This window comes from Anomaloglossus baeobatrachus, chromosome 10, assembly GCF_048569485.1.
Source record: "Anomaloglossus baeobatrachus isolate aAnoBae1 chromosome 10, aAnoBae1.hap1, whole genome shotgun sequence".
Lineage (NCBI taxonomy): Eukaryota > Metazoa > Chordata > Amphibia > Anura > Aromobatidae > Anomaloglossus > Anomaloglossus baeobatrachus.
Genome location: NC_134362.1, coordinates 204,962,865 through 204,982,077, shown reverse-complemented (window position 1 = coordinate 204,982,077; position 19,213 = coordinate 204,962,865). Strand labels below are relative to the sequence as shown.

Below are 19,213 nucleotides of genomic sequence, written 5' to 3'. Positions count from 1 at the left end.
CACTCACTGTTCTGCTGGTGCAGTCACTGTGTACATACATTACTGATCCTGAGTTACATCCTGTATTATACTCCAGAGCTGCACTCACTGTTCTGCTGGTGCAGTCACTGTGTACATACATTACTGATCCTGAGTTACATCCTGTATTATACTCCAGAGCTGCACTCACTATTCTGCTGGTGCAGTCACTGTGTACATGCATTACATTACTGATCCTGAGTTACCTCCTGTATTATCCTCCAGAGCTGCACTCACGAATCTTGTGAACAGTAGTCTTCCATTATCTACATACTGTATGTATGTGTGTGTACATTTCCCTTTATTTTTATAGTGTTACTTTAGTTTGGAGTTTTAGGTTACATAATAATTCTCACAGAGTCAGGAAATCCCCGAAAACTGTTCAAAACCTATGGGAACAGCCTGGAGAGCTCCTGAAGACGCCGTCTACCCAAACGCTTGTATGTGATTGGCCATTCCACGCTCCTTCGGTTTGGAGTTTCCCCATCGCCCTCTGTCCCAGACTTTTTGGATGATCAGAAGTTTAGACTTATAACCATTACCCGTCCTCTGTCCCCCGTCTCCCGTCCTCCGTCTCCCGTCCTCCGTTCCCTGTCCTCCGTCCTCCATTCCCTATCTCCCGTCTCCCGTCCTCTGTCGCCCATCTCCCGTCCTCCGTCCCCCATCTCCCGTTCTCTGTCCCCCATCTCCCGTCCCCCGCCCTCCGTCCCCCATCTCCTGTCTCCCGTCCCCAATCTCCTGTCTCCCGTTCTCCGTCCCCCATCTCCCGTCCTCCGTCCCCCATCTCCCGTCTCCCGTCCCCAATCTCCTGTCTCCCGTCCTCCGTCCCCCATCTCCCATCCTCCGTCCCCCATCTCCCGTCCCCAATCTCCTGTCTCCTGTTCTCCGTCCCCCATCTCCCGTCCTCCGTCCCCCATCTCCTGTCTCCCGTCCCCAATCTCCTGTCTCCCGTCCTCCGTCCCCCATCTCCCGTCTCCCGTCCTCCGTCCCACGTCTCCCGTCCTCCGTCTCCCATCTCCCGTCCTCCGTCCCCCATCTCCCGTCTCCCGTCCCCCATCTCTCGTCTCCCGTCCCCCATCTCCCGTCTCCCGTCCCCCATCTCCCGTCTGCCATTCTCCGTCCCCCATCTCCTGTCCTCCATCCCCCATCTCCCATCCTCTGTCCCCCATCTCCCGTCTCCCGTCCTCCGTCCCCCATCTCCCGTCTCCTGTCCTCCGTCCCCCATCTCCCGTCCTCTGTCCCCATCTCCCGTCCTCCGTCCCCATCTCCCGTCTCCCGTCCTCCGTCCCCCATCTCCCGTCCTCCGTCCCCATCACCCTAGTCCCATCCTCCGTCCCCCATCTCCCGTCCTCCGTCCCCCATCTCCCGTCTCCCGTCCTCCATCCCCCATCTCCCGTCCTCTGTCCCCCATCTCCCGTCCTCCGTCCCCATCTCCTGTCTCCCGTCCTCCGTCCCCCGTCCTCCATCCCCCGTCTCCCGTCCACCATCTCCTGTCTCCTGTCCTCCGTCTCCCGTCCTTCGTCCACTATCTCCCGTCCTCCGTCTCCATCTCCCGTCTCCCGTCCTCCGTCCCCCATTTCCCATCTCCCATCCTCCGTCCCCCGTCTCCCGTCCTCCATCCCCCATCTCCCGTCCTCCGTCCCCCGTCCCCCGTCTCCCGTCTCCCGTCTCCCGTCCTCCGTCCCCCGTCCACCGTCCTCCGTCCCCCGTCCTCCGTCCCCCGTCCTTTTTTGGCTCGGAGCGGCTCTTTAGTTTTGTGCCTCTAAGTTCCTATTTTTCCCCTCGATTAGCGCACAGATCTCTGTGTTTTCGCTCCCGTGCCCCCTCTTTCCGCCTCCTTCCCGTCACCCCTGCAGCTTTCTGTCAGCGGAGCGGTGCACTGTTTGCTATAGATACGATGGTGGCCTATTTTATTTTTTTTTTTTCTTAAAATCCTTCTGCGTCTTCAGAGACCTTTCCGTGTAATGTTCAAGCCGCCCATCTCTCTGTTCTTCTTCGTTTTACGGCTTTAAAACTGTCAGAGCTGGAATCGATTTGCTCGTTAGACTCGAGGCTAAGACAGTGGCCTCAGGGCTGTAATTTATTGTTGAGTGGCTGAACAAAATCACAGTGTTCCCATCCCCTAATCTAGGGCATTAAATGAGACTCTCACAAATAAATATATATATATCTCCCAGTCTCTTTCGATTTGCAGCGGTACGGCGCAGACAGAGCGGACGCCGACTTACCGTGACCGTTGGTAAAGCTCTTGATTCCTACAGGCTTTCATGTCATTTGCAGTTTAATTCTTTTTTTATTTTTAGTTGTTTTGGTTTTTTTTTGCCGCATAGTTTTATATTCATCCTCTATAATATTCAAGGGGAAACCGGATTTTTTTTTAATATTGAAACAGAAGTAAATTTATAGAAGAAGAAAAGGAATGCAAACTTTTAAGACTTTATGGAGAAGAATATTCCATCATGTGCTTAACATTAGATTATTATTATTATTATTATTGACACTTACCCATGAATATGCGACCATAATCCTTTGCGAAACGTACGTCGGGTCCTCCACGTGGAGCTCCTATCCCACCGACAGGCTGTGTACAATGGCGCCTTAGGTATATCCCATTACCTTTAACCTTTCTTTGATGGCGGTAAAACTTTTTACCCAGTGATTACTCATAGGTTATCTAGGGACAAGGGTGTACGTCCAGTTACCACCGTTTGCCTACCCACCGTACTACCTCATTTGTATAATTAACTTCTATTTTATATATGTATTTATTGTTGTGTCACATGGAAATGCAAATAGTACCTATTTTTTAATATTTTGTCCTAATAAAATTGTATTTTAAACCTTTTTCACCTTAAAACTCGGTTGTCCTCTTATGCTTATATTATTATTATTATTATTATTATTATTATTATTATTATTATTATTATTGTATTATTATCATTTTTACAGTTATTTATTATTTTATTTTTTTATTTTTATTATAATTTTTATTTTACTATTTTATTTTTATTGTAGTATTATTATTTTATTTTTTAGTATTATATTTTTTCTTAATTTGTATTTTTTTATTATTTTTATTATTATTATTATTTTATTTTTACTATTATAATACTATTTTATTAGCTTTTTTAACTTTTATTAATTTTTAATTATTACTTAATACATTATAAACTAAAGTGTGTGTAGAGACTATTTAAATTCCACTTTTTATTTTATCACTTTTTTTAGGATCTGCTCACAAAGTTCCACTTGGAACATGCAAACATTTTCATTAAATGATTAAAAATATCATTTTATTTTATTTATTTTTTAAAATATTTTTTCTGTTATTTTTATTATCATTTATTATTTTTTATTTTATTTTTTATTGTATTATTACTTTATTTTTACTATTTCTTATTATATTAGTATTATTTTTTTCTTATAATTTTTATTTTATTTTTTTATTTTTATTTAATATATTCTAAATTAAATTGTGTGTGCATGTGCGCTTAGTGGTTGCCTCCTATGGTAGGCACATAAGGTTAGTGGTTACCTCCTCTAGGAGGCATAGAAACTTAGTGGTTACCTCCTCAAGGAGGCACATAAGCTTGGTGATTACCACCTCTAGGAGGCACATAAGCTTGGTTGTTACGTCCTCTAGAAGGCAAATAAGCTTGGTGGTTACATCCTCTAGCAGGCACCAAAGTTTAGTGGTTACCTCCTATGGGAGGCACATAAACTCAGTAGTTACCACCTCTAGGAGGCACATAAGCTTAGTGGTTACCTCCTCTTGAAGGCACATAAGCTTAGTGTTTACCACCTCTAGGAGGCACATAAGCTCAGTTGTTACCTTCTCTAGGAGGCATATAAGCTTAGTGGTTACCTCCTTTAGGAGGCATGTAAGCTTAGTGGTTACCTCCTCAAGGAGGCACATAAGCTAAGTTGTTACCTCCTCTAGGTGGCACATAAGCTTAGTGGTTACCTCCTATAGGAGGCACATAAGCTTAGTAGTTACCACCTCTAGAAGGCACATAAGCTTAGTGGTTGCCTCCTATGGGAGGCACATAAGCATAGTGGTTACCACCTCTAGGAGGCACATAAGCTTAGTGGTTACCTCCACTAGGGGGCACATAAGCTTCGTCGTTTCCTCCTCTAGGAGGCACATAAGCTTCATGGTTTCCTCCTCTAGGAGGCACATAAGCTTTGTGGTTACCTCCTCTAGGAGGCACATAAGCTTAGTGGTTACCACTTCTAGGAGGCACATAAGTTTGGTGGTTACCCCCTCTAGGAGGCACATAAGCTTAGTGGTTACCTCCTCCAGGAGGCACATAAGCTTAGTGGTTACCTCCTCCAGGAGGCACATAAGCTTAGTGGTTACCTCCTCTAGGAAGCACATACGTTTGGTGGTTACCACCTCTAGGAGGCACATAAGCTTCATGGTTTCCTCCTCTAGAAGGCACATAAGCTTAGTGGTTACCTCCTCCAGGAGGCACATAAGCTTAGTGGTTACCTCCTCCAGGAGGCACATAAACTTAGTGGTTACCTCCTCTAGGAGGCACATACGTTTGGTAGTTACCACCTCTAGAAGACACATAAGCTTGAGAGAACTGCAACGTCTGTTACCGGCCGAAGGTCTCTTGCCCCATACACAACAGTTTCCTATGTACCAATGAGAATGTTGATTTTGGATCAGAAGACTCACAGCTAATCCAGACTTCGTGGTCTATTCTTAGACAGTGTTTCTCAGAAGTCTGTCTTTAACTTTGGAGAGCCCAACTCTTGGTGCAAGAAACCTCTTTCTCCAAACTGCCCGCCCCAGGTACAGTTCCATCTCTAAGCCGTCACCGTTGGGCTTACATGGGAAGCTCTTGGTCAGTGTCTGGCTGCCCAAGGGCAGAGTACGCGGTTGGTTGTTCGAGCATTGCATCGGGTCACAGTCGTTACCATTTTCTGCTGTTGTCTTACCGTTTGCTTTCTTTCTTTGCCTCAAAATCGCAATTGCCAATTTTATTGAATTCATTACCCAAGAAGCCAAAATGATTTCGGCCAAACCTAGTCCTCTAGAAGAGCAAGTAACGACTTATGTTACCGATGTACCAGAGTCTGTGCATATAAATGTATGTAGAGTTGGACTAACTTGGTAGCCTTTTGATGACTCTTCCAGATATCGAACATTTGTATCTGAGGATGCCGCCCCCAATACCTTGGTTGCCACCGTTCAAGCCTTCGATCCCGATGGAGATCAAGTCACGTATGAAATATCAGGAGGAAACGGAGAGGGAAACTTTCTTATTGATCCCCAGAAAGGTAATCATGGCTTCCGGACTCAGACACTACGGTGTTTACAGCCTGAGATTGTGTGAGCCGAGCTTCTGAACATACTTATTGATTGAACCCACCGTCATCTGCCTAAAATCAATCAGTGTCATAGAGAGCTCGGTTGCAGCTGTCAAGGACAGGGGGTTGCGGTATTGCGGGAAGACCATTGTCCTCATTATCTGCTCTCGGTTTCAGGACTATGGAATAACGAGAATCTTTAAGTGCTCAGTATAATACAGATTAATGATAGAGTCATAATTATCTCATCAGGTCTTATCCGCCTCGGCTCAATTCCTCTGCCACGGCTTCATGGGACGGAGTACGTCCTATATGTGACGGCTACCGATGATAATTCTTCGGGGGGTCCTCGCAGCCTCACCAGCACCACCACAATCATGGTTCGCGTGGATGATATTAATAATAATAAGCCCATTTTTTATCAGGCAAGTCATTTTGTAGTCCATCTTAAAGGAGTTGTCCACGACTTGAGGATAGGTCATCCGTATCATTGGGAGTCCAATGTCCGGCACCACCAACAATCACCTGCTCGAAGGCCTGGATGGTATACGGTGTGTGAAACTGGAAAAGCATGGCTCGGCATGCCACGTAGTGGCCGATCTCAGGTCCTATGGAAGTGATCAGAAGCTGATCTAATGGCCACTACTATGTATACCGAGCTGTGCTGTTCCGGCTCCATACTCTACTCCAAAAAGTTGATGAGTTGGAGTTGCTGGATGTCGGACCCCATTATTCCGATATTGATAACCTAAGTCTTGGACGACCCTTATGTCTGATGGGTTTTTGCTCATTTTAACTTTGTCTTTACACCCACCTTTATCCAATCAGTGTGCAGATTACAGCAAGAACGCCTCTGTCCTGGAAAACCAGCCCCCCGGAACGTTTGTGCTCCAAGTAGAAGCCAAAGACGCCGACTCCGGGGTGAACGGACAGGTGAAATATGGGATTGTGCACAGAGAAGGCTCGCTGCCCGCATTCACCATCCATCCAGACACCGGTAACGGCAAAATCATTATCACTCATGTACCAAAATATGTATAATTTATCTTATAATTGTCATTCAGTGCACCGTGAATAATGCATCGTTATTTCCAATTATTTATATGGTTCTGGCATATTCCCAAACCCGTCATGGAGTATGTATTCAATGCAGAGGTGGCCATGTCTGAACTTATGATCTGAATTACTTATAAGCGCTCGGCAGAGCCATGTCCATCGAGTCTGTATGGCGGCACACGGAGTCACTGTGTACTGTGTGTGCCAAGTGCTAGAGATGCCACCACATGCAGGGGTGGAGCAATTGTGGCCCCAAACCCTGCTTCAGCTGGATGTGTGGCCTCGGACGCACATCCAGCTGAAATGCATTGAGGTGCACAGACCTGTCTGGTTCCTGCACTGCGATACACACTGCTGGCCAAACAGAAGCCAGAAGCTTTCAGCAGCATCCCCTTGATGGAGGTGGTGCATGGAAACGACGTCATGCACTGCCATAGCACAGACGCTGATGAAAGCTGCTGGCCACTGGGGGCCAGCTATACAGGAGGATGTCGTGCCATGTGGGAGCCAGGGCGGGTGAGCATAGTATATACCAGGAGGGGGACAATATATACCAGGAAGGGCTCAGGAGAGGAACACATCTACCAGGAGGGGGACAGTATATACCAGGATGGGGACTGTATATACCAGGAGGGGCACAGGAGAGGAACATATATTCCAAGAAGGGAACAGTATACACCAGGAGGGGGACAGTATATACCATAAGAGGGACAGTATATACCAGGAGGGAGACAGTATATACCAGGATGGGGACAGTATATACCAGGAGGGGGACAGGAGAGGAACATATATACCAGGAAGGGGACAGTATATACCAGTATGGGGCACATATCATAAGAGGGACAGTATATACCAGGAAGGAGACAGTATATACCAGGATGGGGACAGTATATACCAGGAGGGGGACAGGAGAGGAACATATATACCAAGAAGGGAACAGTATACACCAGGAGGGGGACAGTATATACCATAAGAGGGACAGTATATACCAGGAGGGAGACAGTATATACCAGGATGGGGACAGTATATACCAGGAGGGGGACAGGAGAGGAACATATATACCAGGAAGGGGACAGTATATACCAGTATGGGGCACATATCATAAGAGGGATAGTATATACCAGGAAGGAGACAGTATATACCAGGATGGGGACAGTATATACCAGGAGGGGGACAGGAGAGGAACATATATACCAAGAAGGGAACAGTATACACCAGGAGGGGGACAGTATATACCATAAGAGGGACAGTATATACCAGGAGGGAGACAGTATATACCAGGATGGGGACTGTATATATCAGGAGGGGCACAGGCGAGGAACATATATACCAAGACGGGAACAGTATACACCAGGAGGGGGACAGTATATACCATAAGAGGGACAGTATATACCAGGAGGGAGACAGTATATACCAGGATGGGGACAGTATATACCAGGAGGGGGACAGGAGAGGAACATATATACCAGGAAGGGGACAGTATATACCAGTATGAGGCACATACCAGGATAGGTGACATATTTAGTAGGGTGGGGGACATACCATGATGGGGGGCATATTTATCAGGAAGTAGCCCAGGATAGGGGAAATTTACCTGGATGGGGGACATATTTACCAGGAAGGAAGCCAGGATGAGGGATATTACTGCATAATGGGGGAGAGGGCAACTCGTATGTCTTTATAGGATTTAGAACGCTAAATGTATATATACATACATATACAAATTTGCACCAGGGTCCATTGAACTCTAGTTATGCCACTGACCACATGGCTTCCATTGTGCGGATCATAGGGATTCTAACAGCCAATGCTCCCTGGGTAAAATGTGCAAATTAGAGCTGCCCAAGAAGAGAAAAAACTGTCTAGTGACATATACTTGTTGGTTCCTATTTGCTTGTCTATGACATTCGAGCCATAGGGAAGTGCAATATGGCCCCATCGACAAGCACAGATTTGTAAGAAATGTGGCCATGAGGCTTAAATTGATGGAAGCCAATTAAATGCGTTTTCCATTGTACCTATTCATTAGATATGTATCTGTGTTGGTCCGGGGTCCCTAAATTTATCCCTAAATCCCAAGTCAGATTTGTGCCGATGTTTCCTATTTCTGCCTCTAACAATGCTATCATATTTAGAGGGGCAAAAAAATCACTAAATGCAAAAAAAAAATCTTTTTAAATATCAGAGTTTGTCCTCTCCTTCCTCCTCGTTGGCATGCACAAGCACCAATCCCACCGTGCCCATGAAAATGCTTTATCGAACATTGCGTTGCCAATTGGAGATTTCACACTCTGCGCTCAGTACAGACAGTCCGGGCGGCAGATCCGGGGACTGAAATCCAAAGCGTAAAAAATCCTCCAGTTCACAAAGAAACCGAAATCCATTTTCTATGGTCCAAGTGTGCTATTTTCTTTCCCCCCACGGGTGAAAATCGGTCCCGGAAGAATGTCCTACTATGTAGTTATAGGTGGGAGGTGTGGAGCTGTCCACGGTGCTAGAATCCCACACTGGGTGCACTCGGCTATCGATGGGGATGAATGTGACGTATATGCGTCTTTTTCTTATAGGGGTCGTAACGACTCTACAGAGTTTTGACCGTGAGCGAGAGAAGGAGTATCCCCTGACTATAAAAGCCACGGACCAGGCCACAGACCCTCTCATTGGACTCTGTCAGATTAACATTGCCATCCTGGACCAGAACGACAATGACCCGAGCTTTGAGAACAACCGTTACGAATGTAAGTAAACTTCACATCTGCTTCCAAGATTATATAACCCACCCATGCGCTCACCATATACTCACGGATTAGAGCAATAGCGTCGGACCCTGTTCACATTAGAGTCCTATAGGCAACCTGGTTTCTCTTAAATTTCACAGCTCTGCCGGGCGTTGGCTGAGTTGTTTACTCTGCTTCCAGCTGTGCGAGAGTTAATCCTTTTGGAGCAGTGTATGGCTCTTCTGAGAGTAAGGTTGCTGATTACCATCCTCAGCTGGTCTCTCCCTATTTAAGGCTGAGGAGTTTGTTAGGAGATCGCCGAAAATAGTGAAACTCAGGTGTCCTTGGTGATCCTTCCTTGGTGACCTGTGATCTGCTGATTATGTGGTGTGGAAGTGTCCCTTGGTGTGTCCTACTTCCTCACTTTTTTATTTGATTCTCTTCTGTGCCTTTGTCTTCCCTTTGTGGTTGTTTGGAGAGCGAGCGAGTTTCTGTTCTATCCCCTGTCCATGTCTTTTGGGAGATGGGGCTGAGTTGGGAGTGTTCTCTCCTCCCCAAGATGGTCAGGGCCTGGTGAGGAGACAGGAACACGCTGGGAGCCCAGACCTCACTACCTTTAAAAGTACCTTTGCGATAAGGGTGAGCGCAGGGATCCCAGACCGAGGGTCAGTTCAGGTCCCCCCTGAAATCTGAACCTCCCCTTGACAATAATTTGTATAGCAGCAAAGTGCCGAGTGCTACCAAGTGGGGCACCGCTATGGACATCTGGAAATTGGAGCCAATACGCAACCCAATGTGTGACCCCCAAGTGATTGCTATATTGTCATTTCCCCCAGATTTCCTCAAGGAGGACACAACCGTGGGCACCAGCTTCCTTCGCATTGCAGCTCATGATGAAGACTATGGCATGAACGCGGCACTTTCCTACTCTGTGGCGGGTGACGAATCGCCTGTGTTTCAGATCAACGGCACAACCGGATGGCTGTACGTCAACCAACCTTTGCCACGGGTATGTGACCATTTTTAGGAAACTATATATATATATACTAGCTGTACTACCCGGCTTCGCCCGGGTTAATAACTGCTGTTAACAAAATAGAATGTATTAACAAAAATGTATTCTGCACACAAAAACCACAGAACAAATAGATATAAATGTAATTATTAAATTGTTGCCTATATTAACCAATGAGAGCTCAGATTAATTAACTGTAGCAAAATAGAAGCTAAGCTGTGATTGGTTGCTATTGGCAGCCTGATAAATCTCCAGGCAACAGAAAGCCCTCCCCCTGACAGTATATATTAGCTTACACATACACATATAGACAGGTCATGTGACTGACGGCTGCCGTATTTCCTATATGGTACATTTGTTGTTCTTGTAGTTTGGCTGCTTATTAATCAGATTTTTATTTTTGAAGGATAATCCCAGACTTGTGTGTGTTTAGGGCGATTATGTGGCGAGGTTGGTGTATGTGTGGTGAGATGTGTGCTGAGGGTGGTATTAGTGTTCACGCACGTGGTAGTGTGTGGCGCATTTTGTGTGTGTGTTCATATCCCCGAGTGTGGTGAGTATCCCATGTCGGGGCCCCACCTTAGTAACTGTACGGTATATACTCTTTCCCGCCATCGCTCTAATTCTTTAAGTTCTCCTTGTTCACATCTGGCAGCTGTCAATTTGCCCCCAACACTTTTCGTTTTACTTTTTTCCCATTATGTAGATAGGGGCAAAATTCATTGGTAAATTGGAACACGCGGGCTTAAAATTACGCCTCACAACATAGCACCTGGCGCTGCCCGGGATAGTAACTGTCTCTCTGTTTCTCTCCCATTCTCTGTCTGTCTCAATCTCTGTATATATCTCTCTGTCTCTCTCTCTATCTCTTTGTCTGTCTGTCTCTTTCCCTGTCTATCTATCGCTTTCCCTGTCTGTCTATCTCTGTCATTTTCCCTGTCTGTCTCTTTCCCTCTCTTTCCCTGTCTGTCTCTTTCCATGTCAGTCTGTCTCTTTGTCTGTGTCTGTCTCTTAACCTGTCTCTCTTTCTCTGTCTGTCTCTTTCCCTCTCTTTCTCTGTCTGTCTCTTTCCCTGTCAGTCTGTCTCTTTGTCTGTGTCTGTCTCTTAACTTGTCTCTCTTTCTCTGTCTGTCTCTTTCCCTCTCTTTCTCTGTCTGTCTCTTTCCCTCTCTTTCTCTGTCTGTCTCTTTCCCTCTCTTTCCCTGTCTGTCTCTTTCCCTGTCAGTCTGTCTCTTTGTCTGTGTCTGTCTCTTAACCTGTCTCTCTTTCTCTGTCTGTCTCTTTCCCTCTCTTTCTCTGTCTGTCTCTTTCCCTCTCTTTCTCTGTCTGTCTCTTTCCCTCTCTGTCTGTCTCTTTGTGTCTGTCTCTTTGTCTGTGTCTGTCTCTTACCCTGTCTATGTCTGTTTCTTACCCTGTCTGTGTCTGTCTCTTTCCCTGGCTGCATTGTGACATGCCAACATTCCATATAAGGGCGTGGCTGCGCATTCTTCTGAAGTACTGGCTGCACTGTGGCTCCCAGCTCCATTCGCTTTAATTGATGCAGGTTTTTTGGCGAATAACTGTAAAGCGCGGGGTTAAAATTTCCCCTCGAAACATAGCCTATGACGCTCTCTGGGTCCAGAAGTGTGAGTGTGCAAAATTTTGTGGCTGTAGCTGTGACGGTGCGGATGCCAATCCCGGACATACATACACACACACATACACACATTCAGCTTTATATATTAGATATATATATATATATTTTTTTTTTAACCAGTGCCGCAACGTTTAGGTTTATTAGAGTTTGCATGGATGGAGTCAAGGACAATGGGCAGTGGGCTAGGGTTCAGAAGTCAGGAGGGCTTCTTCGGACTTTGTTTTCGGGTGGACCTTCTTTGCAGCTTTGATGTCATTGCTATAATTAGATACTTGGGGTGATTATATGTTATTGGGGACCCTAAATTGCCCACAGTGCCAACTGCCCTATAATAAAGGGATATCCTCACCTTAGAGATCCCACCGCTCCACTGCCGCCCAACTTCCTGCTTGCTGGTTGGGGGAGCACTCCTGAAGATCGACAGTTCGGGTTGGCGACATGGCTGAGCCGCTATCCCGAAAAGTGCCCTTGCCCTTATTACCAGCGGATTTGGAGCAACGTTGCTTCTGCAGCATTGGAGGAACACAGGGGCACTGAAGATGGTCGGATCCAGCAATCTTCCCAGAATCAGAGCAGCACTTTCAAGCTCTATAGCAATGCACTTGTAAGCGCTGTGCCCATCGCCTAGCAAATGTCCACCTCTAATGGACTGCAGAGGCGGATGGTAACCTAGTCAACAAGCAGTGCAATAGAAAGCACGGAGAGAGTTACTAAAAGAGATAAGTTGCTTATTTTTACAAAAAGTTTGCAAATTTAACCATTTACGATTGAGAAAACCACCTTTAATCTTCTTGAAAGCCTTACTTAAAAAACAAATCACAAAATCCAATTGTCTATTGGGGGAGCATGTAGTTTTAAAGAAGAAATAAAAGTAGTATAAAAATCCATTTAATCAGTGTCACAAACCACCGGGGGGGTCACTCAGAAATCCCCCGCGCTGGCTACCAGTACGTCACAATCGGGGGGTAACAAGTGGGGGTCACCCCTCCTTTATACCTCCCGACCGACAGACAGAGCACGTGACGCGCTCTCTAGCGCCCCTCTTATAGTCAGGCCAATTATGGAATTGCCCGACAATAAGCAAGGAGGCCGCTATACTACTTATGCCGATTATTGAAGGGTCCCCGGTGAGAGTAGGGTATATATTCCCCCGACCTCCGCGGGCGGAATATATAAAACCTCCCCGAATCTCACTGGCCTCCCCACAATAATCCTTGGCACAACTCGCTGCCACCAACCGCTTCACGGTAACTATTAGCCGAACACACAGACGTGGGATTCAAGATCGAGATAACAGAACAGCCCAAGATTAATTATATAATTTAATCGGCCTAGAGCCACACTAGAAACTACAATATATACAATAGGGAATCTACAGAATATACATATGTCAGAGTACAGTTACAGATAAAGCATGGTTTACAAACAGGTATGCAATTCAATCAGTTACCTTGTGCGTCTGGCCACAGGGGGGCGCTGTAGACCAGGTTTCTAGGAACTCCCACAGATGTTTCCTGCACGTGACCCCCAGCGAAAGAACACTGGAAAATGGCCGAAGTAGGGTTATCAACCTGGGCAAATCCAGGTCCCCTCCTACCTTCGTGACCTCAGAGGGAGCACTGCTCCACCCCTGGCTGGAGTTATGGACAAAATCCACAACATGGAATATGGCCATAACTTGGCCTGGGAGCGTCGTAGGCGGACGCCAATGCTCTCATTGTGACAGTTATGAATTTAGCTACAGAATGAGAGGTTTCATGACTTGTCTACTAGTTCCACATTGGCTGATATCACGCCTGGGGTATTTCCCAAGCTCCCGCTCCCATAAAAAAGGTGTGCCAGCATCGTCCGCATGCGAAAACACCATTTTTATGGTTGCCGTATTTATCGGAAATATGGCTTGCGAGATATGAACCATTTTTTACTGGAGTCGTTCTGTCTGGCTAGTTCCAGAGCCTTATAATGAGATACAACTCTTGTTACAGGGTGACGGCAGGGAGTCATCCTGTGTCCTTTGTTCCCACATCACCTAATTTCCATATCACAGGAGATGGCCATGGGATGGGTTGCTAAACAAGTTGTGTGAAGGAAAGGGGGGGTGACACCAGGAGAGGGCTTCCTGACATAACTTGAATATCATGATTTATCGTCATATCTCCGGATTTACCTCACACCTCCCCCCTTTTGAGGGCGCTAGGGGGCAGCACACTCCGGTGTTCCCCCGTGCGCCCGTCCGCGACCTCTCCTTGTCGGGACAGCCCGTCTGCGTTACCGTGGTCACGGCCCCTTTTGTGGCGAATGGTGAAGTTGTATTGCTGGAGCGCAAGGCTCCATCGCAACAGTCGCCCATTCGTCCCAGAGACGGTGTGCAACCAGCTGAGGGGGTTGTGGTCCGTCTCCACGATGAAGTGGCGCCCGTATAGATAGGGTTGCAGACGCTGCAGGGCCCACACTATGGCCAGGCACTCCTTCTCCATTGTGGAATAGGCCACTTCCCTTGGTAACAGCTTCCTGCTCAGGTACAAGACTGGGTGCTCTTGGCTCGCAGAGTCCACCTGGCTGAGTACCGCACCGAGGCCGAAGTCACTGGCGTCGGTCTGTACTACAAACGGCCGCGTGAAGTCGGCTGCCTGTAGCACGGGCGGGCTGGACAGGGCGTCCTTTAGGGCCCGGAAGGCTGTCTCGCAGTCCATTGTCCAATCGACTGCAGAGGGCAGCTTCTTCTTGGTGAGGTCCGTCAAGGGCTTTGCCAGGCTACTATAGCGTGGAACAAACCTCCTATAGTACCCGGCGGTCCCTAAGAAGGACATCACCTGCTTCTTGGTCCTGGGGGTGGGCCAGGATGCGATGGCCTCCACTTTCTCAGGCTCGGGCTTCAGTGTTCTCCCGCCTACCCGGTGACCGAGGTACTGGACCTCGCTCATGGCCAGCTGACACTTGCCCGGCTTGATGGTCAAACCTGCCCGGTGGACCCGCCTGAGCACCTGTGCTAGATGCTCTAGGTGATCTTCCCAGGTGGGACTGAAGACGGCAATGTCATCCAGGTACGCGGCCGCGTACCCTTCAAGTCCCTTGAGCAGGGTGTTGACCATCCGCTGGAAAGTGGCAGGGGCATTCCTCATCCCGAATGGCATCACCGTGGACTCGTACAGTCCAAATGGGGTAATAAAGGCAGAGCGTTCCCTGGCCTTGCGAGTCAGGGGGATCTGCCAATATCCCCGGCTCAGGTCCATGATGGTCAGGTACTGAGCCCCGGCCAACTGATCGAGCAGGTCATCGATGCGTGGCATTGGGTACGCATCGGCGACCGTGACAGCATTGAGCCCCCTGTAGTCCACGCAGAACCGAGTGGTTCGGTCCTTCTTAGGGACGAGGACTACAGGCGAGGCCCAAGCGCTGTTGGATGCCTGGATCACCCCCAGCTTCAGCATCTCGTCAATCTCCTGGCGCATGTGTTGCTGCACCTCCAGGGAGACCCGATATGCTGAACGCCGGATCGGGGGATGATCCCCAGTGTCCACGTGATGGACAGCCAAGTCAGTCCTTCCGGGCTGGTTGGTAAACAACCCCCGGAAGGGGAGGAGGGTGGCCCACAGCTGGGACCGTTGGTCCTCCAAGAGCTGGTGGCCAACCTCCACATCCTCAATGGATCCGCCTGCCCTAACCTGGGCTAGCATATCCAAGAGGGTTTCCGCTTCTCCCTCCTCGGGCAGGTTGCACACGGGGAGCGCACATGCCTCCCGCTCATGATGTGCCTTCATCATGTTCACATGGAAGGGCTTCCGCCTTCCACGGGCAGGGTCCAGGGTGACCAGGTACGTTACAGGGTTGAGCTGCTGGTACACGAGGTATGGGCCTTCCCAGGCTGCCTGAAGCTTGTCCTGTGGTACGGGGACCAGTACCCACACCTTTTGACCCACTTGGTAGGTCCTCTCACAAGCGTTCTGGTCGTACCAACGCTTCTGATCGGCCTGGGCTTGAGCCATATTGTCGTGTACCAGTTGCGTCAAGGCCTGCATTTTGTCCCGGAAGCGCATGACATACTCGATAACCGACACTCCAGGGGTGGCCAAATCCCCTTCCCAAGCCTCTTTCACCAGAGCCAGGGGGCCCCGCACACGTCGCCCGTACAGGAGCTCAAACGGTGAGAATCCTGTTGAGGCCTGTGGAACCTCCCGGTAAGCAAATAACAGGTGTGGGAGATACCGCTCCCAGTCACGCCCATGGGAGTCGACCAACATCTTAAGCATCTGCTTTAAGGTGCCATTGAACCGCTCGCACAGGCCATTAGTCTGTGGATGGTACGGGCTGGCCACCAGATGTCGCACCTGGACTTGCTTACAGAGGGCCTCCATCAGCTGGGACATGAATTGGGTCCCCCGGTCAGTGAGCATTTCCTGGGGAAAACCCACTCGGGAGAAAATCTCCAGCAATGCGGTGGCCACCTTGTCAGCCCGAATGGACGACAAGGCCACTGCTTCTGGGTACCGGGTGGCATAGTCCACTACCGTTAGTATGAAGCGTTTCCCGGAGCTGCTGGGGATGGCCAGCGGGCCGACCAGATCCACAGCCACCCTCCTGAAAGGCTCATCGATGATTGGCAGAGATACCAGTGGGGCTTTGGGGTGTGGCCCCGCCTTCCCCACTCTCTGACAGGTTTCACACGAACGGCAGTAGGCAACCACATCGGCCCCCATTTTTGGCCAGTAGAAATGCTGGTTTAACCTGGCCTTGGTCTTAGCGATCCCTAGGTGTCCGGCCATCGGAATCTCATGTGCGATCCGCAACAACTCCGTCCGGAACGGATAGGGTACCACCAACTGTCGGTCCCTGGGCCACGCCTCCGGTGAACCCTGCTGGACCGTGGCCCGGTACAGCCGTCCTTGGTCCCAGACCACTCGCTCCGGGTCCGAGTCCGAGGGAGGCTGTGCCGCCTGCTCCTTAAGAGCTTTCAGGCTGTCGTCAGCTTCTAACGCTGCCTGAAACCCCTGACTAGATGTGGCCAGAATCGACGAGACTGTCACATCTTCAGTCAGTACCCCGGGACCTGTGTCCTGGCCTCCACCTGACTCGGCTGCCACTTGGTCAGAAGGGGAAGAGCTATCGGACCTCCGGGAGGCCCCTTGGCTTCCAGCACTCCCACTGCGGGTGACAGCGGCCACAGCCGCTGCGACCGTGGGTCGTGCCTGCTCCTCCTCCGTTCCTGACCAAGTCGCCGGTTCAGGCAGACCTACCTGGCTTCCTGACACCCCGGTTGTGGGGGAACCATGCACCGAGATCTTACCTGGGAGCACTTCCGCTCCTGGACCGGCCCCAATCTCACCTGCCTGTTCCCCTCCTGCAGCAACAGAACCCCGCTGTGAAATCTCTGGGGACCCCACATTTGCTGTGGTAGCCCCCACCCCACACACTGGTCCTCCCCCTGCAGCACCCTGCTCTCTGCTTATCCCTGCAGAGGGCAACAGATCCCAGCTCACAGGCTGATTACTTGTAGAGGCATTGTCACACCTTTCTCTGACCCCCTCCCCTGTCACAGCTGCAGCTGTGTGTGTGTCTATGGTGTCTATGCAAGCAGAAATATCAGAGTTCACTCCCTCCTCCCTTACATCATTCATAGATAACACATTAACATTGTCCGGAGGCATGTCAGTACTGGCTGAAGGTTCAGCCCTTGGTTGGGGCCCAAACTGGGAGGTTATCTGCCCCAAATCTGTCCCAAGTAGCACGTTTGCGGGGATCCGATCAGTTACCCCCACCTCCCTCACCCCTCGCCCTGCGCCCCAGTCCACATAAATGTCAGCAACAGGCAGCGCCGGGTCAATGCCTCCAATCCCGGAGACAGCGAGGGTTTTTCCAGGGATCAAGTCTTGGGGGGACACCATCTCAGGCCGCACCAGAGTCACCTCCGAGGCGCTGTCTCGCAGTCCTATGGTCACAGACCGGCCGACGGTGACAGGTTGGAAGCTGTCCAGGGACCTACCACCACCCCCACCCACACAATACACCTTGGGCGGCCCTTGGGACGGGGACGGAGCCAGGGCCTTGGGACGCTGAGGGCACATGGCCTTGAAGTGTCCAGGTAGGTTGCACTGGTGGCACCGTCTTGGTTCTGCCACGGGCCTGGAGAGGGGAGTTGAGGGGGACACCCCCTGCAGTCTAGGGGCAGGTGGGGCAGTCGCAGAGTTCATCTTACCCCCTCTCCAGGTGCTGCTGGTGGCTGCTCTCCTGGCTTCAGGAGCCCGATTGTTGGTGTAGTCATCGGCCAGGGCAGCTGTAGCCGTGGACCCCTTTGGCTTCTGGTCTCGGATGAACTGGCGGAGATCCTCAGGGCAGTTCCACAAGAGTTGCTCCGTGATGACCAAGTCCAGGATCTCTGGTCCGGTGGAAAGCTGCAGGCCTTGGGTCCAGTGGTCGGCAGCTCGGGCAAGTGCCCGCCGGTGGTCAGCCCAGGAGTCCTTTGGTCCCTTCTGCAGGGTCCGGAACTTCTTGCGGTAGGACTCCGGAGTGAGGTTGTACTGTTGGATCAGGGCCCGCTTGATGGTGTCGTAGCCCTGATCTGCCTCAGCAGGCAAGTCCCCAAGGATTTCCAGGGCCTTACCCCTTAAACGGGGGGTCAGGTATTTGGCCCACTGGTCCTTGTCCAGATGGTGCTGCAAGCAAGTCCGTTCAAAAGCAGTCAAGAAAGAGTCCAAGTCTCCATCCTTCTCCAGCACTGGGAAGTCCTCAACACGGACCTTTGGAAGTTTGGTGTCTTGAAGGTCACGTGTGGCTGATGAGGGCTGGAGCTTGGCTAGATGCAGCTGGTAGTCACGGTCTGCCTGTCGCTCCGCAGCCTCACGCTCTGCCTGGCGCTCTTCACGCGCTGCTTGCCGCTCCGCAGCCTCAGCATCACGCGCTGCCTGCCGCTCTGCCCTGCGCTCTGCCAGGAGTTCCTTGTAGCCCTTCTGGTCTCCAGCCTGGAGAAGGGCCATAGCCATTTGAAGAAGGCTATCCGAGCCTCCCAGGCTCGGTGGAATGGCACGTGGTGATCTGCGGCCCGCTGCGGAGCCTGGTGATTCACTGTCCATTGCAGAGCGGAGGGCTGGCATCTGGCTCGTTGAGGACCCTTGGGTGAGCTGCTCCTCATCTTGTCCAGCAGTGCCAGGTTGTGCAATGTCCTCTGCAGAGCTGTTTTCTGGCGTCGAGCTCCTGGAGGACTCGTGGGCAACCTCCTCATTACTGTCCACAGCACCGTTCTCCCTCTCTTCGGCTCCTGCTTTAGCATTGGCCAGTTGCATAGCTCTGCTCCTGGTGCCATCAGCCATTCTTGCAGACTTTTGGTCACTGACACAGAACTGACACCTGATGCCTCCACACACCTTACAGTATCTGCACTCTGACACTCTAGTGTTGAGCTAGTCTGAAGACCCCAGCAGCCACAGCTGCTGCAGGCAGTCTTTAGTGTCTGGGAGT

At 49.9% G+C, this 19,213-nt stretch overlaps 1 protein-coding gene across 1 annotated transcript in view; it reads left to right on the top strand.

Moving 5' to 3' along the window:
• Positions 1 to 19,213, top strand: part of LOC142254840 (neural-cadherin-like) — a 184,631-nt gene that overhangs the window by 95,068 nt on the left and 70,350 nt on the right. Inside the window, exons 7-11 of the mRNA XM_075326173.1 lie at positions 5,165 to 5,307; positions 5,590 to 5,762; positions 6,166 to 6,334; positions 8,961 to 9,131; positions 9,947 to 10,119. Of these exons, the coding sequence (XP_075182288.1) occupies positions 5,165 to 5,307; positions 5,590 to 5,762; positions 6,166 to 6,334; positions 8,961 to 9,131; positions 9,947 to 10,119 (829 nt within the window). The remainder of the gene's footprint in view (positions 1 to 5,164; positions 5,308 to 5,589; positions 5,763 to 6,165; positions 6,335 to 8,960; positions 9,132 to 9,946; positions 10,120 to 19,213) is intronic.